This window comes from Protopterus annectens, chromosome 3.part0 (genome assembly GCF_019279795.1).
Source record: "Protopterus annectens isolate FY-2018-M chromosome 3.part0, PAN1.0, whole genome shotgun sequence".
NCBI classification, from domain to species: Eukaryota; Metazoa; Chordata; order Ceratodontiformes; family Protopteridae; genus Protopterus; species Protopterus annectens.
The window spans coordinates 1,340,854,498-1,340,875,535 of record NC_056731.1 but is presented as its reverse complement, the minus strand read 5'-3'; the positions used below and the strand labels follow the sequence as shown (position 1 = coordinate 1,340,875,535).

Sequence of the window (21,038 nt, the reverse complement as noted above, 5' to 3'; positions counted from 1 at the left end):
AATATCCGTGACGAAATATTTTTACCTTTTATGACTGATTACACAAAGATCAACTACACAACCCTAACAGAAATATATGATTATGCACAATAAAATGAAAAAAAAAATAACAAAGAAAAACGCTTTTGCAGGGGTTAAACCCCCTTATTTCCCACATACCCTCTTACTTAAATATACCAGCCTTATGTTTACACAACTATGGGGAAACTCCATAACCTATTAGTTAACTATACTGTCTGTGGTCATACAACTATGGGGAGCCTCTGCGTACCCTTACTTAAATAATTTAAGCCTCTGTTCACATAACATACTGGGAAAGTGCAAATGCACTAACATTCTGGCACAAACTCTGAAACATCTCACTTGCTGTCAGTTAAAGCAAAGTCAGAGTAATAAAGCAATTCACAAATCTGCAAATACTGAAACACTGAGCAACAGAAATAAAAGAAAATGTAAAACCCTCTCAAAGACATAAAATCAAACTAAGCAGAATACTAAAGTATATGCCGACCAGATATATTGAACCCAATCAACAATATGTCAGCAAGCAAGCCTCTTGAAATAAATTAATCAATATTTATAGATCAACCATTATGACATCTAATGAAACTATATGCTTCCTTTGTAACTATCTTGGCATCTGTAACATCAGACATAGTGATGAGGAATAAATATATTTGACATTACAGACTTTTTCCACCTCACATTTTAGCAGTCTCAGGGACCGCAAGTCATGTCTTGCTTACTCTGAAGTGGTACTAGATGGGTAGCATTATCAATATGCGGGTTCCAGATAATATCTGAGGTCACCAAGTGTAGTATCACTAATGTCAGATGTAGAGGGTAGTTGAATAGATAGGGCACTACAAACCTCCCCCTACCCACAGTACAACAGCATCAAGGTGTGTCATTTATTTCTTACTTCATATTGGGAACCATGGGCAAGCATGAGCAGTGGGTAGGCCCCAGGCAAAACCTTGATGGCAGTGATGGACAATCTAAAAGTTAAAAAAAAAGAACATCTTCTGGGTCTTTAGATATACCTTTACCCACATCTGAAGTAATAAGATTGTTGACTAATTGCTTCCTCTTCCAAAGGCCTTCCTAAGGTGAAGACATTGGACATAAGGGCAGGGCAGTCCAAAGGTTACCATTTTGATAAACTATATTTCCTAAACTTAAAATTAGCTTTTAGGATACTAGTTTTCCATCTGCATTTGCTTCATTTTATACAACTTTTAGTAAGCAGGTAGTTATTTTCTTCATTGTTGGCGTGGTAGAAATAAAATAAAAGTGGACAATGTTGACATATTTGCATGAGTAATCAGAGATCCATTCAATGTTATTAACTTAATGAAAAATAATTCCCTCCTTAACCAGCAAAAACATTGTTCCAGTAAAGAAGAACACAAGACATCTGACTAAGACCGGGTAATCATGATGCTGGCATTCTTACACCCTTTTCCCTATTAGTAATGAAACTCTCTAGTGTGACCTGGTTCCCATTTTGGTGGAAGGTTCCTGATGAATATAGAGATTATTTCTACAAGACAGTCTTGGCCAACTCGATTGAATCAGTAGACCACAAAACTTTCCCAAAGGCAATGCAGGACACACTCAAACAAAAGGATGTTGTTAATCTACATATGTCAGATGCCTGTGTTTGTTGAATAAATCAACAACTTTTAATGGCATGGAGTTAGGAGAAATATAAGTAGCACATGATACAAATTTAAATTTCAGGATCATATGACAGATTAGGTAATATGTAGGCACATTTAGGAAAAATAAAATGTGGCATCCAACAGAAGAAGACTGAGGTTACCATCAACCATAATTGTTAGAGCAACTTGTTATGTGATGAGAGTATGGATATTAGCTACAATGTTTCAAATTTTAATACTACATGTAAGAATAATTACTATGAAGATTCCAGTTTAAAAATTAAATCAAAGTTACTTACAGAACCGAGTCCACATTAACCAGCAGCAGCACATTACATTATTTCTACATTTCTGTTTATGAGCACATACTTTTCATCAATTAATGCTCTACTGATAAGCTGCGGTGGTGTAGCGGTAGCATTGTCGCCTCACAGCAAGAGGTTCTCCCGTTCAATTCTCGGCTGGAGCACCTTCTGTGTGGAGTCTGCATGTCCTCCTCACGTTCGAAAGACATGTGTGAATGGGCGTGCCTTCGTTGAAGGCTGGGCGTCAAGCTGGCACTGTAAAAATCTACTGCCAATTATTAGCAGACTGGAGTTCCGCTGTGGTGACCCCTAACTGGGAAAAGCCAAAAGAACAACAACAACACTTGTTTCAAGTAATAATGGAAATGATGTTGCTGGAGCGCCTTCTGTGTGGAGTCTGCATGTCCTCACGTTCGAAAGACATGTGTGAATGGGCGTGCCTTCGTTGAAGGCTGGGCGTCAAGCTGGCACTGTAAAAATCTACTGCCAATTATTAGCAGACTGGAGTTCCGCTGTGGTGACCCCTAACTGGGAAAAGCCAAAAGAACAACAACAACACTTGTTTCAAGTAATAATGGAAATGATGTTATTCTCTGAGCATGTCTATTGAGGATATTCATGAATACAAATAAGTGTCTGCTGAGCTATATACCATTTATGCTGAAGTAAACAGAATATTTTAGTACTCTTGACAATAAATTTGAAAGCTTACCGAATCATGTTGGAGTCTTGGAAAGTGATCATTGACATCCAATACTTTAATAAAGACAGTCGTTGTTGTAGAAAATCCACCTTCCTCTCCATCCAAGTCCTTCGCTTCCACAATCAGAGTATGGTTTGCATATTCCTAAGTTGAAATAATAATAATAATAATAATTATTATAGTGCAAAGTGTAGGCATAAGAAGGCAGATGAACTTTATACTGCAAACATTTTTTTCATTTTGAAAAGGATTCACAAAGCCTCTGTGTAAGAGTTATAACTCATACACGGAGGCTGCAGTTAAACGGAGTGATGTCAGCATGCTCTGCATATTAATGAGAGCATGCTGAATCACACTTAAGGCCAACACGGTCCGTGTAAGACAGTAGGGGGCGTGTCCGTAGGCCGAGCCCTGTAAGCAGACACGCCCCCAGAAGAGGAAAAGTACCCAAAGTAAACACCCACGACAGAGTCCACGGAAATGTGAATAAACAGAACACAACACATGCCCCCACAGACTATGAACAGAAAACATATAAATAAACATGTTTTATATTTTTTTTTAAATTGTAAAAATGTTTAACCGTGAGTGTGCTCGTTTGCGCAAGCGTGCCCGTAGCGCAGCTACAGTTAGCAGTCAGTGGGAAAGCATATAAGAACTAAATATGCAAAATGAGCCAGGAAGCAATAGCGTAGTGGTAGAGATGTTGGCTAAAGAACAGGCAGTCATGGTTCGAGCCCCCACAACACCAATTTTTTTTTTTTTGCAAAATAAGCAGGAAACAAGTCCCTGACAAATATGTACACATAAAACCACAATTTATGTAAAATGTAATGAAATAGCCCATTTATATTGAAGACATGTGAGGTAACAAAAGAATAAAAAATGCCAGATGTGCTCATAGCTGAGCTACGGTTTAACAGAGTGAGTGCATCTGCCCGTAGATGAGCAGTGGTTTAACTGGTGCAAAATGAGTGCCCGTAGCTGAGCAGTGGTCTAACACGCTAAATCTATGTGCCCCTAACTGAGCTGAGCATAATATGCGTGCCGATAGCCAAATGAGGCTTAAATCAGCGTACCCCATTTGCGCGGAGCTGTGCACCACGCAAACAAGCTAACCGACGAGCAACGTTGAGCAAGCCGTATCAAAACTGCCTTTACACAGACACACCCCTCAGCATGTCTAGACAGTCATGAAAAATAAAAAGCAGTGGCCAGGTTCGAACCCAGGATACTATACACCATAGTCAAGGTACAGAACCACTAAGCCATGACAGCAGTACCTAGAAATGCAATAATAGCTAATATATAGGAATGAATACAAACTACAGCATGACAATGCAGGTTTACTGAAGTTGATACAATTCCAAAATGGCCAATCACAGATATGTGCGGGAAAAACGGACTACATAAGCCCCATAGGCGGGAATACACAACATAAACGATTGTAGAACTGACCTGCAGGCAGAATGACAGGAGTAGGAGAGGGTAGTTGCTTCCGAGCACAGAGGTGGGGTATTGAGGAGTCCAGGTACATGGTCTGGCTCCTAGTCCATAATCATGAGGCCCAACTCATGCAGGGCCAGGTCCTCTGGGGAGCATACAGGGCCGAGGCGTGGGACCGGTTGGCTCATGATCTCACCATTGCCACAGGGATTCCAAGGACTGGTGAGCAGGTCCATCACCACCATGCAGACCTGAATAGATGCAAGCAGGACCAACTGAACCTTTGGATCCAAGAGGCCCAGCAAACACCCAACGCCCCACTACTGAGTAAGTAACATTTAATTATGTATGTAAGAAATTAAACTAGCTGATATTATGGAGATGTGTATTCCAATATTACTTCATTTATATTACAGCTGCAGGTGTCCGTTCTGCGAACCGCAGAGCCTATGGCGATAGGCTGGTGTGATTGCGCCACCAGGCAGGTCAGTAATCCACTACCAGTAACCGTAAAGAAATATAAAAGTATGACAGTCAGCAAAAGAGTGCAGTGTAGTCAGTAAGGAATAAAATCTGCAAGTAACAGTGTGAAAGTGTCTGCATGTCTTGCTTGATTACAAAAGTGTATTTCAGCCTGTAAGTTAAACCGAAAAATGAAACTGTCTGACATATATTCTGAAATAAAAATGCCCTACCTGTAAGAAAATAGTACACAACCTGCAGCAAGCTGAGAAGTATAGCTGCAGAAGATGATGAAATCACATGTGTGAAATATATCCCTGTGGAAATACTGAAACATGACAGAAGTGAGACTGCTGGAAAGGATTGTAATAACTACAGGTAAAACATGTCAATAAAGCCTAGAAGTAAGTACCATCCTGAATAGTAAAATGAAAACAAGTGAGAGAGTGTGAGAAAGTGTCACGAATCCAGCAATACAGTAGTAATAACCCCTGAATAAAGTATACTGCAGTCAAGACAGAATGAAATGCATGTGAGATTCAAAACCAAACAGCAAAATCTGTTCAAAGTGTTGCTGCATGTGGAATGTGTATCCCAAAATCTGGATATGTTGCTCTCAGTCTGAAATATGCAGATAGGATGATTGTCTGATATACCAAACATCCACACCTGTCTACAGCTATATAAAGCAAATGTAGCAAGATGATGTAGCTGAACAAAGCTAGATATGAATGTGTATGAAGAACACTAAAATGTATATTGATGTTGCAGTAACAGTCCTATCACCAAGTTGAAATAGTTATCATATAGGAAACTGTAGTTAGAACAGTCATGTGTATATAACTGTAGCTATTAGAAATGTACAGCATATGTATTGTTATTCGAAGGTGTTAATATTACTTTCTTTACCCCACCCTATAACCACATATAACCCATTCCACTTGAAAATGGTATGTGCAATCACAATTAACACCCCTGGACGTTTGTCCTGTTGGGTCATATATATCTGCATGTCCGTTGATGCATCTGCCCTGTTCATACATCCGCACCTGATGGCCTGTTGCCATCAATTAACCCTGCATGTTGTTGGACTGCGTATTTCTGTTCAAATTATGCATGTGTTATGCACGCTGTTCAATGGTGTGAATATCTGGGTGTTTGGTTAATGGGAATACTAATGCATGCTGTTACAACTAATTGTGAATGGTATTATATGTCACTAACCCAAACTGTCATGACATAATGCAAAACACAGGATGACAGGGAAGGCGGGTTCCAGCGGACCCACCTCTCCCACCTCAGCTGGCAAGTGCACCTGGCACTAGTGCCGAGTCCAGACCCTCCTCCGGTGGCCCTGTGCCACCTGCAGGTGGAAGCGCTGCAGGGGATGGGGCTTGCCCCCCCTCTGCAAATGTGGCCGGAGGAGAACCACCACTCACCCTCTGTAGCGTCCGGACTGTGGTGCGTAGGGAGATTCGGGACTCTGTTCTTGAGCCCCTACGCCAGCTCGAGGCACGGGTGGTGCAACTAACGGGCATGCCTGTTGCCCCGCCTACACAGCCCCCAGCACAGCCCCATCCTGGGCAATGAAGGAACAGTGGCAACTGCCTATGGGTGGGGATATCAGTTCCACTGTTGCCATCTGTGGGCTCATGGGCTCTGGATATCCAAACCTCCATCCCCGTCAATTGTGTAACCCCCCCCACGTGTCATACACTGCCCCTGTATGTGTCTTGTTTGTCTTGTCTGTTTACCTACCCAACCTACCTCCCCAGCTGTACCGACTTCCTTCACCTGACATACCACTCTCACCTGAAAAAAAAAAAATTACGCCCCATACATAGCTGCCCATTCCGCACACATGTCTGCTGGACATGGAACCTATCAATTACAATTGGCTGTACAACAAGTATTATTGTTGTCCTGACACTTCTCTCAGGGGTGGAAGGTTTCAAATGTCACACCAAATTACATACATATGCACAGCTGTTGCTGATGAAGAAATGGGCAGCTATGGGCCTTACCTACATCCCTCCTGCACATCCCAAGCTTGTTTCCCTACTGTCTTACCCTCTTTGTGACCCCTTTTTCACCATTGTCCTGTCTCCCCATTTTCTTTTCTTTCAAAGAAAACAGCGCGGGTGTGCGCCAGAGCAAGCACCGTTAAGCGGTTGTAAGCGGGTGTGCGCTTGTGTGTGCGGAGCTAACCGCCAGTGCGCATGCGTGAGCTCCGTGCAAACCAGCACTAACCCAGTTACAACTGCTTAAAAGTGCCTTAGTCACTTTGATTGACAGGTCCCGTACTCAGTTCAAAAGCAAAATACAATCCCACTGTCAGTCCCGAACCCAGGACTTTGGAAACACTAGTCTGTACGACCTACCACTAAGCCATGACTCTTATACAAAAACATTGTGCTAAAATAAATATAACATGTAATAGTAGGGATGAATGTAAAGGGAATATAGGATGTGTAGTACACAAAGCATGTCATTTAAAATTACTGTCAAAACTACTGGATTTCCATAATAGTAGTGTGTGAACAGAAACAGCCATGCTAGTTGGCAGCTTGTAGATAATAAGGTCAGTTAAAGTACATAGATATATGTATGCATATGTACATATATATATATAAATATATATCTATATATAGTTGTAGGAGTCAATGTGCATACACACTTGCTACAGGGAACATGAGAGAGGAATGGAGAATTGTGAATATACAACACAGCCTGAAGCATGAGAGAGATACTAACCTTTACACTCACAGAACACTGTCCACAGCATACCAGCATGGTGCCGCCCTCACAATCTGAAAGGGCAACGCCTATCCCACATACCCTTTTATAGCACTGACCTGAAATCACAGTGAGAACTGCAATCAGTACACAACTGGCTGTATGCAATTAGCAAATGCTGGCTTACAATTGGTGCAGAGGCCATCACATGGACCTATGCAGATACCTACAAAAGCATCCAGTGCTAACACTTCCCACATGCAATACATTCATTGCATTGTCTGTAAGCAGACAGAGGGAGAGCGAGAAGTGAGAGAGAGAGAGAGAGCAAAAAAAAAAAAAAAATCAGACACTGTGACTCTGTCACCCGAAGCTATCAGCACTGACAGTAGCAGCAGCAAGCAGAAGCTGTGGTAACGCAACCAGCTGCGACAAACAGAGGTAATGCAAAGTAGCAGATTAATAGTGTGCATACTGTGAACCCTGCAAATGTGTCATAGGTCTGTATCCATAGGTATGTCCATGTGATATGTTGTGTGTACGTAGTTCCACCAAAAGGGGATGACCATACATCACATGTCAATCAGTCATAGGCCATGATCCTGGCAGCATTTGTCTGTGCGTTGGCCCAGCAATGGCTGTAGTGACTGCTTTGAAGGGTCAGCCAGGTTCAAAAGTCAGGATCAGCCCATCCCAAAGGCACACTGGCTGGGAACAAGTGTCTGCAGGTACCCAATGTCATTGCATATGCATCCCATACTGCATAATTCCATAGCTTAGCAGACCAGGCCCGTTATGCATATGATGTGGTAATTCCCAGGGTCAGTCGAGGTGCCCCCTTAGTGGTGTGGGACCACTGTTGCTGTATGCCACTGTCCAGGTACATATCCTGTAGTACGGCCAAGATAAACTATCAGTGTTATATGCAGTTGTATGTCCTCTCGGAGTGCCGGTAGCACACATCCAGGGGTACCACAAGGTCACAGTGATGCTGTGTGTTCTCCTCTGCTGAGGGTGGCCCTCACCTGGACATGTGAGATGATAGGGAGGTTACATCCAGCTGGGATAAATATTTTAAAGGTGGGGAGAAGGAGGGGGATATGTGCACCGAACATGTCTGCAAGATTGTTGCCAATATCCGTGTGTTTGGTGAATGTTAAGTAGGTGTGGATTAACACAGAGCATATCTGAGGCATGTGGTCCATATGTGTAACATAACTGAAGAAGGCCTTGTGGTCATCCATAGTGTTTGTGTCCATTTCCCTCCCAGAGTAGGCCGTGGCCATTGTTATGACGGACCGTAGCGTAGTACCAGTGCTGACCACAGATGCCTTCCCTTAATGTGAATGTGCTCTGTCCTGCAGTAGCCTCCTGCTATTGTTATACAATCTGCCTCTGTCTGGGGTCCACTGGACAGGATGCCTAACCTTTGTGCATAGGGTCTGGGTTAGACATGTGTGTGCAAGTTCCATGCAATCCGTGGCATGTCCGTGGTAAGCATTTGCAAAGGGGTCAGCAGTGTGGCTTGTGGCTTCCACTGGCCCAGTGTGCTGCATGGATACCATCTCAGTCCCAGCAAGTGAATAACTGTCTAATCACATACATATCAAAGTAGTCTACTGTGCTGGTGTTGGTGGTGGGATATGTATATCCAGGCCGAGTAACGTCTGTCCACATCACAGTAGTGGACGGTGTCCCACATACAGTACCTTGGGATGAACCCCCAGAGTGAGGTTGTGCATTGCACCTGTCAGTGTGTGCTGACCGATGGGGCATGCTACTATGTTGTGTGGAATGTGGCAGGTATTGTTGCACAGGTGTTGGCTGAGCACTGATATCTGGCCATGTACCTGTGTATCCACCACGACACACACACATGCAACATATGGAAGTAGTAGTACTACACATGAGTATCATGTATAGTATGTGTGCCATATATTGCTGACATGGTCTGCCGATATCCTGTCTGTGTTCTCTTCCAGGGAGATGGCGCGACAGCGTAACCCCACCTACTCTGTGGCGGAAGATGAGGAGATCCACCAGAGCCTGGTGCGGGAGTATGATATCCTGTTTTCCCGCACCAGTCAGAATCAGCAGGAGAGGGCTGCACTGTGGCAAGACCTTGTCCGTAGGGTAAATGATATTGGCACGCATAACAGGACATATGAGCAGGTACGACATCACTGCATTGATTTAATCCGAAGTGTCCGGCAGTGTGCATCAGATATCCACAGGCAACAGGTCACCACAGGAGGTGGGGTGGCCACAAATCCCCCCCTCACCAGACTGGAGGGGCTACTCCTAAGTGTTGTGGCTCCAGCCCCAGAACACCAACAGCAGTACACCTGCATTATGATGGAGGCTGGTTCCACACAGCAGCACAACATGGAGCGTGCAGGTAATATGCCATATGTACACCTGACTGTTCTGTACACTGTATCATATGCAATATCAATGGCACAGTTGTGCCCACTGACATTAATCTCATCATTTCTGCAGGTCCCTCCAGGGTTACAGCAAGACAGGCCATCCATGCTGCTGAGTATGTTTAACATAACCTATAATAGTCCTAATAATGCTAGTAACAGTAGTGTAACTCAGTAGTGCTCTATGTGTATACTGCGGGGTGTGCATGTGTGCATGTGTGCAGGTGTGCCTGTGCCCATGTGTGCATGTGTGCATGTGTGCAGGTGTGCCTGTGCCCATGTGTCCACGTGTGCATCTGTGCATGTGTGCCTGTGTCCACGTGTGCATGTGTGCATGTGTGCATGTGTACACATGACCACGTGTGCATGTGTGCATGTGCCCATGTGTGCATGTGACCACATGTGCATGTGTGCATGTGTGCATGTGTCCACGTGTGCATGTGTGCATGTGTGCATGTGTCCACGTGTGCATGTGTCCACGTGTGCATGTGTGCCTGTGTGCATGTGTGCATGTGCGCATGTGTCCATGTGTGCATGTGTGTATAAGGGCATCTCTGGTAACAATGTCTGGAGACTGTAAACTGTGTTTCCTGTCTTCATCCCACAGGCTCTGGGGCTGCTCTGGTGACCTGCAGCAGGGAACCTGAATCCTGTGCCACGGCTACTGGTAATGATGATATTTGTGTAATGGTACAGGAAGGTGTGTCAGGGTCTGCCATTGGTCAGCCAATTGACAGTACACAGCTGTCAACCCCATCATTGCGCACAGTCATCCTGCCTGTACATCCTTTGTCACCATTGTCCCTAGGTGATGGACAGGATACAGTGGGCATAGACCAGGGTAATGTGGTACCTGTGGCACATGCGTCCCCACACAGCAGCCATGGGCAGGGTCCTCCGATGGTACCACACAGACAGTTGCCCATGGGTTCTCGTGGGAGCATCCGTGGGTGTACTGCCTCTGGCCGACGTGCCCAAAGAGGTCTTTCAACCTCAGCTATGTTTCAGACTGTCATGCAGGCACAGTCATGTATGGAAAGGTACACCAGACAGGGTCTGAGGGAGCTGAGAGCATGTCGCACAGCCATGACAGACAGTATGTGTGACATTGTGGATGCTATCCATAACTTCACCGATGTCATAGACAGAGGTTGTGGGGACATATTACAGCAGTTGCACAACCAGATGTCCATGAGCCAGGGCAATGGTGGGTGTTTGCGGCATCGACGTGGCCGTATGCCGGCAGCAGCTGGCAGTCGGCGCGGATGACAACAGGCTCGCGCATGCCCCCATAGTGCCAGCAGCAGTCCCAGCAATGCTGGGTCTGTGCTGTCATCGGAACGCCCCAGGAGACCACATGCACGTGGCTCTGGACAGTCCCAACAGGGACTTGTGTCCAGTCAACACACTCCCGCTTCTGATGACAGTACCCAGTCTGGCTTTGTACTGGATACGGTCCGTAGCACCCCTGCCAGGCACAGGTACCGTGTCTGTGCACACAGACACTGATCTGTATTGTCTGCCAAGTGCAGTATGTGGCTGTCCACAAACCCCTGTATATGGCAGCCATGAGGTGGAACTGTGTGCGTGCATACACACATGTGAAATGTTAACACCTAGGGCAACCACATACATGCACACACTGCACCAACACTGCCCCACCCTGTACTGCTGCCCCTCACCAACACACATACACACACATGTCAATTGGTGGTATCAGTGGCTGACTCAGGCATACCTAATCCACACCCTGTGCATATGATGACACTGTGCCACCTCCTGCAATCTCCAACATCATTGCGGGAACAGGTAAACACGTTGCTGATGCACAGGGTGACTACATAGAAGTGTATTAGTAGTATCATGTTGGTAACAGTACAGTGTGCTGCTATGACTGTGTGTTTATCCCAGCATGCCTGCTGCAGTAACTGTATGAATGTCCTGAATTGTTATCTGCACCCATAGTACATACCAAAGTATAACAGCTGCACATAATTGCATGCCGGTGGTAAGGTTGTCAACAGATAGCCACATACATGGGTAGCACAGGGGGAAAGCTAACGCAAGTAGTGATATGCAATGGTGGACATGTACAGTAATGGTGTCAAGTTGCCCACAACAACTATGCCATGTGGATGTTCGCGCATGTAGATATGTGTACAGTACCAATGTAATCCAAATCACAAATAAGTATGACATAATATCGGTTATACCATGGGCATCTGTGCTGCGTATTCCTGGGTACATGTTGATAGTGCCTACATATTTGCATTGTTACTTACTGTTATTGTTACCCCTTCTTTGTTGTATAATGCACTACTTCCAGCCCTGTTTACTGTAGCTTTGTTTGCATGCATGTTCGCTTGGGGTCCCCTGGAACACTGCTTATACCTGCAATGCAGAGTTACAGTGCTTCTGTAGACTTCTAGTGACATCTGCATAGCGTACGATACGTATGTCAACTTTACACATGACAGAACGTCACTGTCTGCCCTGTATGCATGTACGTTGCCTGTGACACATTGCACACGTCTTACCTGGCATTTACCCATGTGTGCAGTCATATATGTCAGTGCTATGAAACAGTAGCAGTACACCCACACATACACACCTTCAGTATGTTGTTCCCCATTGGCCCTATGTGTTGGTACTCACCATGGCAATCACACTACTAGGGTAGCATGTGCAAAGGTAACCTGTGAATTGCCTCTATGGTCCAGTTGTGGTTTATGTGAGTCATGTGTCATTGTCACAGCTGCCACATGTATGCAGTCAGCCATCACCCTTGGCCAGGAATGTACAACACATGTGTGGGATGCCACCACACAGCCAATCTGGGGACTGGTCTCTGAACCCAGTAATGCCATACCCTGTCAGGTGGCATGTCATATATACTACGTCCAGGACAAATGTCAACCCCAATCCCTGCTGCTACTATTGATAATACCCCTGAAGATGTTCCTGATAGTTCTGACCAGTTCTTTACTGAGACATTTCAGGCCCTAGCTAGCCATCTACCTCCTAGCTCCCCTGGTCCTGAAAGTAGCACCCCTAGAAAACTACTTGCATCCAGCTGCCAACCAGTCACCACTTCACTTCTCCATACCTTGATTGTAACAGTGAAACCCACTACACTTTCTGCTGATCAACTCCCTGCCGAGTACCTATCAAAACCAGATGATGCTATTGCTTACCCCGTCTCAAAGGTAATCAAAGAAACCATGTTAGAATCTAACTTTCCCACCATCTGGAAAATGTCATATGTAATCCCACTTCACAAAGGAGGCAGCTCTACTGAAGTCTCCAATTATAGGCCAATAGCTATACTCTCTCCACTTGCAAAGATTATGGAAACTTTCGTCATAGACAAGTCATGCACCACCTAATCCAAACTCGCATTATGGCAGACACTCAGCATGGCTTACATCCTCATCACAGCACTACATCAGGCCTCCTAGCCTTTACTAACACCATAAGCCATACTTGCAATAATAATTATATATCCGCAGCCCTCTTTTTGGATATTTCAAAGGCATACGGTATGGTTGATCACCAACTTGTACTCCACACCCTGCAAAGACTGTCTAGATACTGGAGCCTTCCAATGGTTTCAATCCTACCTGCATGGTTGACAGTAGGCTGGCCTCTGGCAGAACAAACTCTCTAACCTTCTACCTAACACCCTCAGAGTACCACAAGGCTCTATACTAGGGCCCTTGCTGTTCTCCATCTTCATTAACGACTGTTATACTGTCATCCCAAAAGTCAGCTGTATCCAATATGCTGAATACTCTACTCTGATCTGCTCAGCCACATCTCCAGTAGAGCTATGGTCAGCTACCCAGACCACCTTTAATACAATAGCAAACTGGCTTTCTGAACATTGTCTGATCCTAAATCCCAATCAAACTAAACTGCTGTTATTTCACCAACATGTAGGTCTACCACTTTCACCGTTACCATAACATCAACTGATGGCACAATAATCTCCCCTGACCCATCTCCGAAACTATTAGGTGTCATCATAGACAATAATCTCAAATGTGACATACATGTTAACCAGATTATCAAAGCCATCAATAGAAAACTAGGGTCACTTTACAGAATTAAAGCCTTCCTAGCCCCTCCAGCTAAAGGTGCCATAGCTCGCTCACACCTTGTTTCAACCCTCCTGTATGCATCCCCTCTACTCTCGAATATGAACAAGACTGTCCTTAACAAACACTCAATTTGCTACAACCACATTGCCAGGTTTGCCACTGGGCTGCCTTTTAGGACACATCATTGCATCAATCTAAATCAGCTTGGTTGGCTTGCAATACCCAGCCTAATACAGTATAACCAACTGATTATGGCCTATAAAATCCTCTATAATCCAGACAATACTCCTGCACTTCAAATATTATCACCCCCTATAACAATCATAGACCGCTTCGATCCTCTAACAAAGTACTACTTCAGACTAGCAAGTTTAATAACACAGCCGGTGATTCTCTCTTTGCAAACCCTGTAAGTAGATCCTGGAACTCACTTCCAGCTGATATTACCCTACTGTCCACCTTAGGTCAATTAACAGTAGACTCAAACAACATTTGTCACTTAACTGGCTATGTCAATGTATCAAGCCTGGCTAACTCGAATGTGTAACTTCTGTGAACCACTTTACTGTGTAATTTTAATTTAATCCTGACTTGTGCTCAGGTCTAACATTAACCTGTGGAACATGTTTGACTTGCTTACTTATGTAATCTCTGTAAATAATCTGTTTGTAATATGTAATGCTAGTATTATGTAATGCTGTATCTGCTACCCTCGTAGCTTGTCTCCACGGGCCTCCCCTGGAAATGGACATGCATCCAGTCGGGCTATCCCAGTCAACAAATGTAGGATAAATAAATATTCAATACAATATATTACAGTGACGACAATACCAGTCAGACATTGACACACACTGACAGCATGCTGAACACACTGGGGCATACGTGGGGACTCAGAATAGCAGCCTGCCTGGGCATCACACACCTCCGCAGCTGGCACACAGGCATATGTTCCGTCGGAACAGAGCACATGCCACACATGGCACGCACATCCCCTGTGCCACACACTCACAGCCTGTAGGGCTACACAACACACCTGCTACAGACGTGTCAGGTACCTGTCTTGTGTGCTGCACTGGGGTCCCGCTCAACAGGCTGTATCTGGTGAAGGTCACAGTGATATGACTCAGGGGCACTATGGTCCCCCACAGCACACATGCATACAGGTCAGTCAGAGGCATGGACAGATATGACTCACTCATTGACCATGCCAGTGTGGCTGCCTGAGACATACCTCCCTGGACTACATGATAGGGAACATAGAATGGATCTCCCAGCATGTGGCACAGGCCAGTATGAGCCTGATGTTGGTTGCCAACATACCCTCACCAGGTATTCTACCACTATATGTGGGAAGGGTGTTATATGTCTACATTATGCTCAGTCTCCACTGTCATTCATAGGGTATCCACTGGCTGTCAACGTGTGCTTACATGCTAGGGAAGCCACAATGATGTGCATGGGTCATCCTGCATGTGACACCCATGGCCCGATGTATAATGGCAAAGCTCCTTGGTACACACATACTGCCTTATGCTGCAGGACATGGTTTACATAGTGACCTCCGTGGGTATCACACAGGTTAGGACACTAACAGTGCTGCTACACAACAACAGCAGTGTACACCGGAAGATGCATGCACCAGACACTCCCTCAGCACGGTGAACTGCAATGTCTGTGCAGTACCAGATTCATGATTCATGGGTCACAGGTGTTACCCATCACTGACAGGTTATGCCCCATACCATGCCTGTCGTCCCCTACACATGTAACACACATGGATAGGGGGGTGGTATCCCAAGGTAACACAGATACACACACCTCCAGGTTGTTGGCACAGCACAAACCATCAGGGCCTACTCATGTGCAGCTGACAGTGTGTCGGACTGCCATCTGTTTCATAGCCTGGCACACACAACCCTCACATACACAGGAAGACCACCTATCCTCCATAACAACACCGGCAATATGACAGTCTCATTAACTGTGTTTATAAGTCCATACTGCATCCAGTCAAACATTGTGTGTGAGCATTACTGTAGCTACAACACACTAGTTGAAGAGTTCACAGCATGTGGTCACCGAATTGCAGTGGAATGCCATGTTACCACTACCACAACAGGTGGGAACATGCAGCACCTGTACATCGACTACATGTACACTATATGACCCAGACCAGATGTGTATCCCCTGCTGTAGGTCTTTCACCATAGACACCCACACTGTATAGGAACATACCACGTGCAGACCCTGCACAGTAAGACACAGTCATATTGGTATACATTGCAAATACCATTTATCCACACGAAGCATGTGTCAGACATGGTAACTACTGCAGGTCACAGGTATTTATGTGTATGTGTCACACACATACATCATGTGTGCAATGCCATTGCTGGTTTAGGCAATGGCATGCATTATGTACAAACACCCACAAAAGGTCATACTGTGTGACACAACCACACGTGACAGTTGTGGGTTACCAAAACATACCTATCTGTACTCTGACAATGGTAATAGACACAGTAGCAGAGCACACTATTGGCATGACTAGCCAACTAGCCCTGTTTGGCTGTGCTGATAGTGTGGTGACATCCCCTGTGTTTACTGGGGGAGTATGCAGCATCTGGTGTATTGTAGTATTTGCCAAAAGGATCTGCTCTTTCACACACACTGCTACCCCCACACACATGCACACTTGCCATTTGCAGGATTCATTCCCCTACCTAACTAGGTCATGACACATGAGAGACGCATTAGCAAAGCGCACTATTCGGTTTACTAGATAGTTCCTCTTCTCTGGCTATACTTATAGGGTGCTGACAACATCAGTATTTTGAAAGGGTAATGTGCATCAGGTAGTGTGATCTCCTGATTGCCAAAACTAACATGTCTTTCATACGGAAATGCACACACATGAACTCCTCACATCCAAACATGCACACATGCCATTTACAGGTTTCAAACTCCTACCTAACTACATTACAATACTCAGGAGAAACGCATTAGCAGAGTGCGCTATTCACATTACTGGGAGGCTTCCTTTCTCCTGCTGTACTTATAGGGTGCTGACATCATCTGTGTTTAGAAAGGGGAGTGTGCATCCTGTAGTGTGTTCTCCCAGTTGCCAAAAGGGACATTTCCCTCATACATATTTGCACACACACACAGTAACCCCCCTCATTCAAACACACACACTTGCCATTTGCAGGATTCAAACCACTACCTAACTATGTTATGACACTCGAGACGGACACATTAGCAGAGCGCGCTATTCGCATTACTGGGAAGGCTTCCCTCCTCCTGCTTTACTTATAGGGTGCTGACATCATCTGTGTTTAGAAAGGGGAGTGTGCATCCTGTAGTGTGTTCTCCCAGTTGCCAAAAGGGACATTTCCCTCACACATATTTGCACGCACACAGTAATCCCCCCATCTAAACACACACACTTGCCATTTGCAGGATTCAAACCACTACCTAACTATGTTATGACACTCGAGACAGACGCATTAGCGGAGCACGCTATTTGCATTACTGGGAGGCTTCCTTTCTCCTGCTTTACTTATAGGGTGCTGACATCATCTGTGTTTAGAAAGGGGAATGTGCATCCTGTAGTGTGTTCTCCCAGTTGCCAAAAGGGACATTTCCCTCACACATATTTGCACACACACAGTAACCCCCCATCCAAACACACACACTTGCCATTTGCAGGATTCAAACCACTCTCTAATTGTGTTATGACACTCGAGACGGACGCATTAGCAGAATGCGCTATTCGCATTACTGGGAAGTTTTCCTTCTCCTGCTGTACTTATAGGGTGCTGACATCATCAGTGTTTAGTAAGGGGAATGTGCATCCTGTAGTGTGTTTTCCCAGTTGCCAAAAGGGACATTTCCCTCTCACACACACAAACCCCACTCACTCACACACACACTGAGCATTTGCAGGATTCGAACCCCTACCTAACTATATTATGACACTTGAGAGAGACGCATTAGCGGAGCACACTATCTGAATTACTGGGCATCTGTTCTGCACTTGCAGTATTTCTAGGGTGCTGACATCTTTATTTCCACAGAGGTATGTAGATGTAGTGCTACCTGTCAGGTGGGGGATAGCATATATATGCATTTGCAGCCACCTACGTCAGGGTCAGATATGCATATCGCACTGGCAGGTTATGTTCTATACCATGCTTTGGGACCACAGGACCTGTAACACACAACACAACCAGTCCAGAACACCACACCCACATCCAGGGCACACACTTAGCTTCCCTGGGAACAGTGCCAGGATATGTAGGTATTCACATACACCATTCCAGTTGTTAACATCAGGTACAGGCATATTGTGTGTGAGAACTACTCAGGCCTCTACCACTTTACCCTACAGCCACTACAATTTGTGGGTCCATGTGCTATGGCAGAACCACACACCACAGCCACATGGGTGAATACATATTGCACCTGTCCATCTGCAACGTGGGTACTCACTGTTCCACACCAGAGGTAGACCACCATTGTTGATATCTGACCATGACCACCTTTCCCTGGACATCCATATCTCATCTCCACCCCCAGGCAAGGTTGTCACTGCACACAAACTGTGTTTAGCACAAGCAGACTCTACACTTGTGTAGACTGGGGTGGATGACTTCAGAGGACCCATGCTGGAGGACTATACTGGCCACTCAGCATAATCCTTGACACTTGCATCCTATGAGCATGTGTACAGTTTGCATTGGTCATGCTATCCCACATATACCCATGACTGCTCCACAACAAGACACCTGTCAGCTGTACACCAGCCATATATGCGTCATTCAACAGACAGAGTGACCTAATACATTGCAGAGCTGTAGCCCACAGAGGGAGGACATCTGCGGACGGTTCCAGCACGGCACTTCATTCACACATACTCATTACAACACAGTGTTGATAGTGGAATCATCCAGAGAATGCAGATAGGGCTCCCCTCAGTCTGTTATTGATGGACACCTACTGTCAGAGATCCTCGGCAACCCTCTCACAGCACACACCGACAACATGGCTGTGGCTTAGCACATTCAATCCCTGAGACCTCCACGGTGCCCCTGCTTGACAGAGGCACAGCTCACTAGCCTCACATGTTGCCTTCTGTGACCTACTTTACAGTGGCATGGTAGCCTACTATCCTGGGGATGCAGATGCCAAGCACACTCTGGCTGAGCTGTCATTCCTGGGGCAAGAAGCCTAGTATTGACCTCTACACCCATATGTTCAATTGTCGGATGCACAATATTTGTTGTGCTGTTCTACTGTTTGCAGGTCTTTATTGCCATAGCATTCCATGTTCCTATGACCAACTTGTGTATCTGTGGCAGATGTTTGCATATGACGGCGATCCACTATATCACTTATGTCTCTGTGGTCATTTACTGTGTGCACTGGGCTGATTGCTGTGTTGTGGTTGGTTCCTGAACTGACACGTACAAATACCAGATATGTGTGGCCAACTGCTACACGGAGATATGGCCTAAGTGTGTGAGCATGCCCAGTTCAGCCTTTCCATGGCGTGTTGTCTGACATATGCCTCATTTATCAAAGTGTGCGAGCATGCCCAGTGTGAGCTTTCCATATGTTGCACTCTGAAGTCCAACACATATTTGGGTGTGTGTGACCTTCAACATTATCGCACGTTTATGATTGTGTGCTGGGTGTCATGTTGTGTACTAACTGGCCAACTGCTTCATGTCTGCCACAACAGGGATTATACTGTGCCTGCAGGAATTGCATGGGATACTTTGCAGACAGTTCTCAACATACTTTCATAATGACCTAACACTGTAGTACCGTATAGTGCACTGGTTCGGTACTTTCACTGTAGTGGACAGTATCCTGGGCTTTAGTCCTATCACTGCTTGACATCTTCATAGTGAGCACAACAGACTGTGTAGGGGCCAGTTGTGCACATATGACCATGTTGCAATATGTTCAGATATGGACTACCTACACCAGGCTCATCCAACATTGCTAGTGTATTCCACAACATGGGTGGACATTGGCAAACACTAGCGATATTCTGTAGGCCATTTCTGATGGTAGTCACAGGATGTTTGTCCTTCGACACACATTGTAACTGGAGTTTGCCATTACATATGTCATGGTTGGTATACTGTGCCTCTGTCTACCTCTGACATAACAGTGATACCCAGGGTAGCCTACCATCTCCCATACACTCATCAGGATGCCTCTTGAGGGGTGTCGATATGTGGCACTCTGGCTGACCTGTACCAGGAGTTTACTGAAGTGTGGGGGTGCCTTCTGTGTTATGGATCATTCTGTACAGCTTGTCTTATGTATGTCAGTGCTGGGGTTCAGGTCTCTCATGTGCATAGCTCACTGCCATTCAGATTGTACAAGGTGCAACATGTTCATTCATTCCAGGTTGGACATGGCTTCATACATCAGGCACAGCTTTCCTGTAGCTGGGAAGGATGGCGGTGTGTGGGGCTGCAGTTTGTTTACTCAGGCAACACATGGCATCTGTTCAGGCTCTTTGCTACCCCTGGTGGGGTACTGTTGTGGACTTTACAGTTGTTGGAGGTGTCTGCTGTGGTATATCCCACAGGGGCTATTGTAGTCAGTTGTGATGCTGATGGAGGATGGCTGCAGAGCCAGAGTGAGTTCCCCTTATCTACATCTGCCAGCCTTCATGTTTGGGTGGGTATATGGTACATGTTTCTGCGAACACTACAGACACATGTTTGTCCAGTGCAGGATATTTATCACCTTTTGTACCCAGGTCTCACATTACATGTTAGGTGCCTCATGGGTTAACACCTGTGTGGTAATTTGTGGGCACTTACTGTATATCCATGGTGGTTGTCTATACACACTTCTGCAATTAGCTTGCTGACATGGCTATGGCTACAGTTGTCTGAATGTAGGTGGCCCTTTTGTGGGTTGCTTGTGTCAGCTGGGGGTTGGATATGGTGGGCTGTTTGTACTCCTCTGCATACATGCTCAGTCACAGTCCTTCCATGTTGGCCTATACCTATGGGACATGTATACAGAACGGGGGTGGGGGGGGCCAAGATCAGGCCTTGTGGGATGCCACTCATATCTGCTTTGTAGTCTGACATGGATGCGGCATGTCTGACCATGTCAGTTCTGTCCTTGGTCTGCTTTGCAACCTCTCTACTGACATAGGGGTGTAT

The 21,038-nt window shown here is 45.5% G+C and overlaps 1 protein-coding gene across 1 annotated transcript in view; it reads right to left on the bottom strand.

Moving 5' to 3' along the window:
* LOC122796738 (desmoglein-2-like) overlaps positions 1-21,038 on the bottom strand; it is a 1,262,885-nt gene that overhangs the window by 374,019 nt on the left and 867,828 nt on the right. The window contains exon 7 of the mRNA XM_044065447.1: positions 2,682-2,816. Coding sequence (XP_043921382.1) covers positions 2,682-2,816 — 135 coding nt within the window. The remainder of the gene's footprint in view (positions 1-2,681; positions 2,817-21,038) is intronic.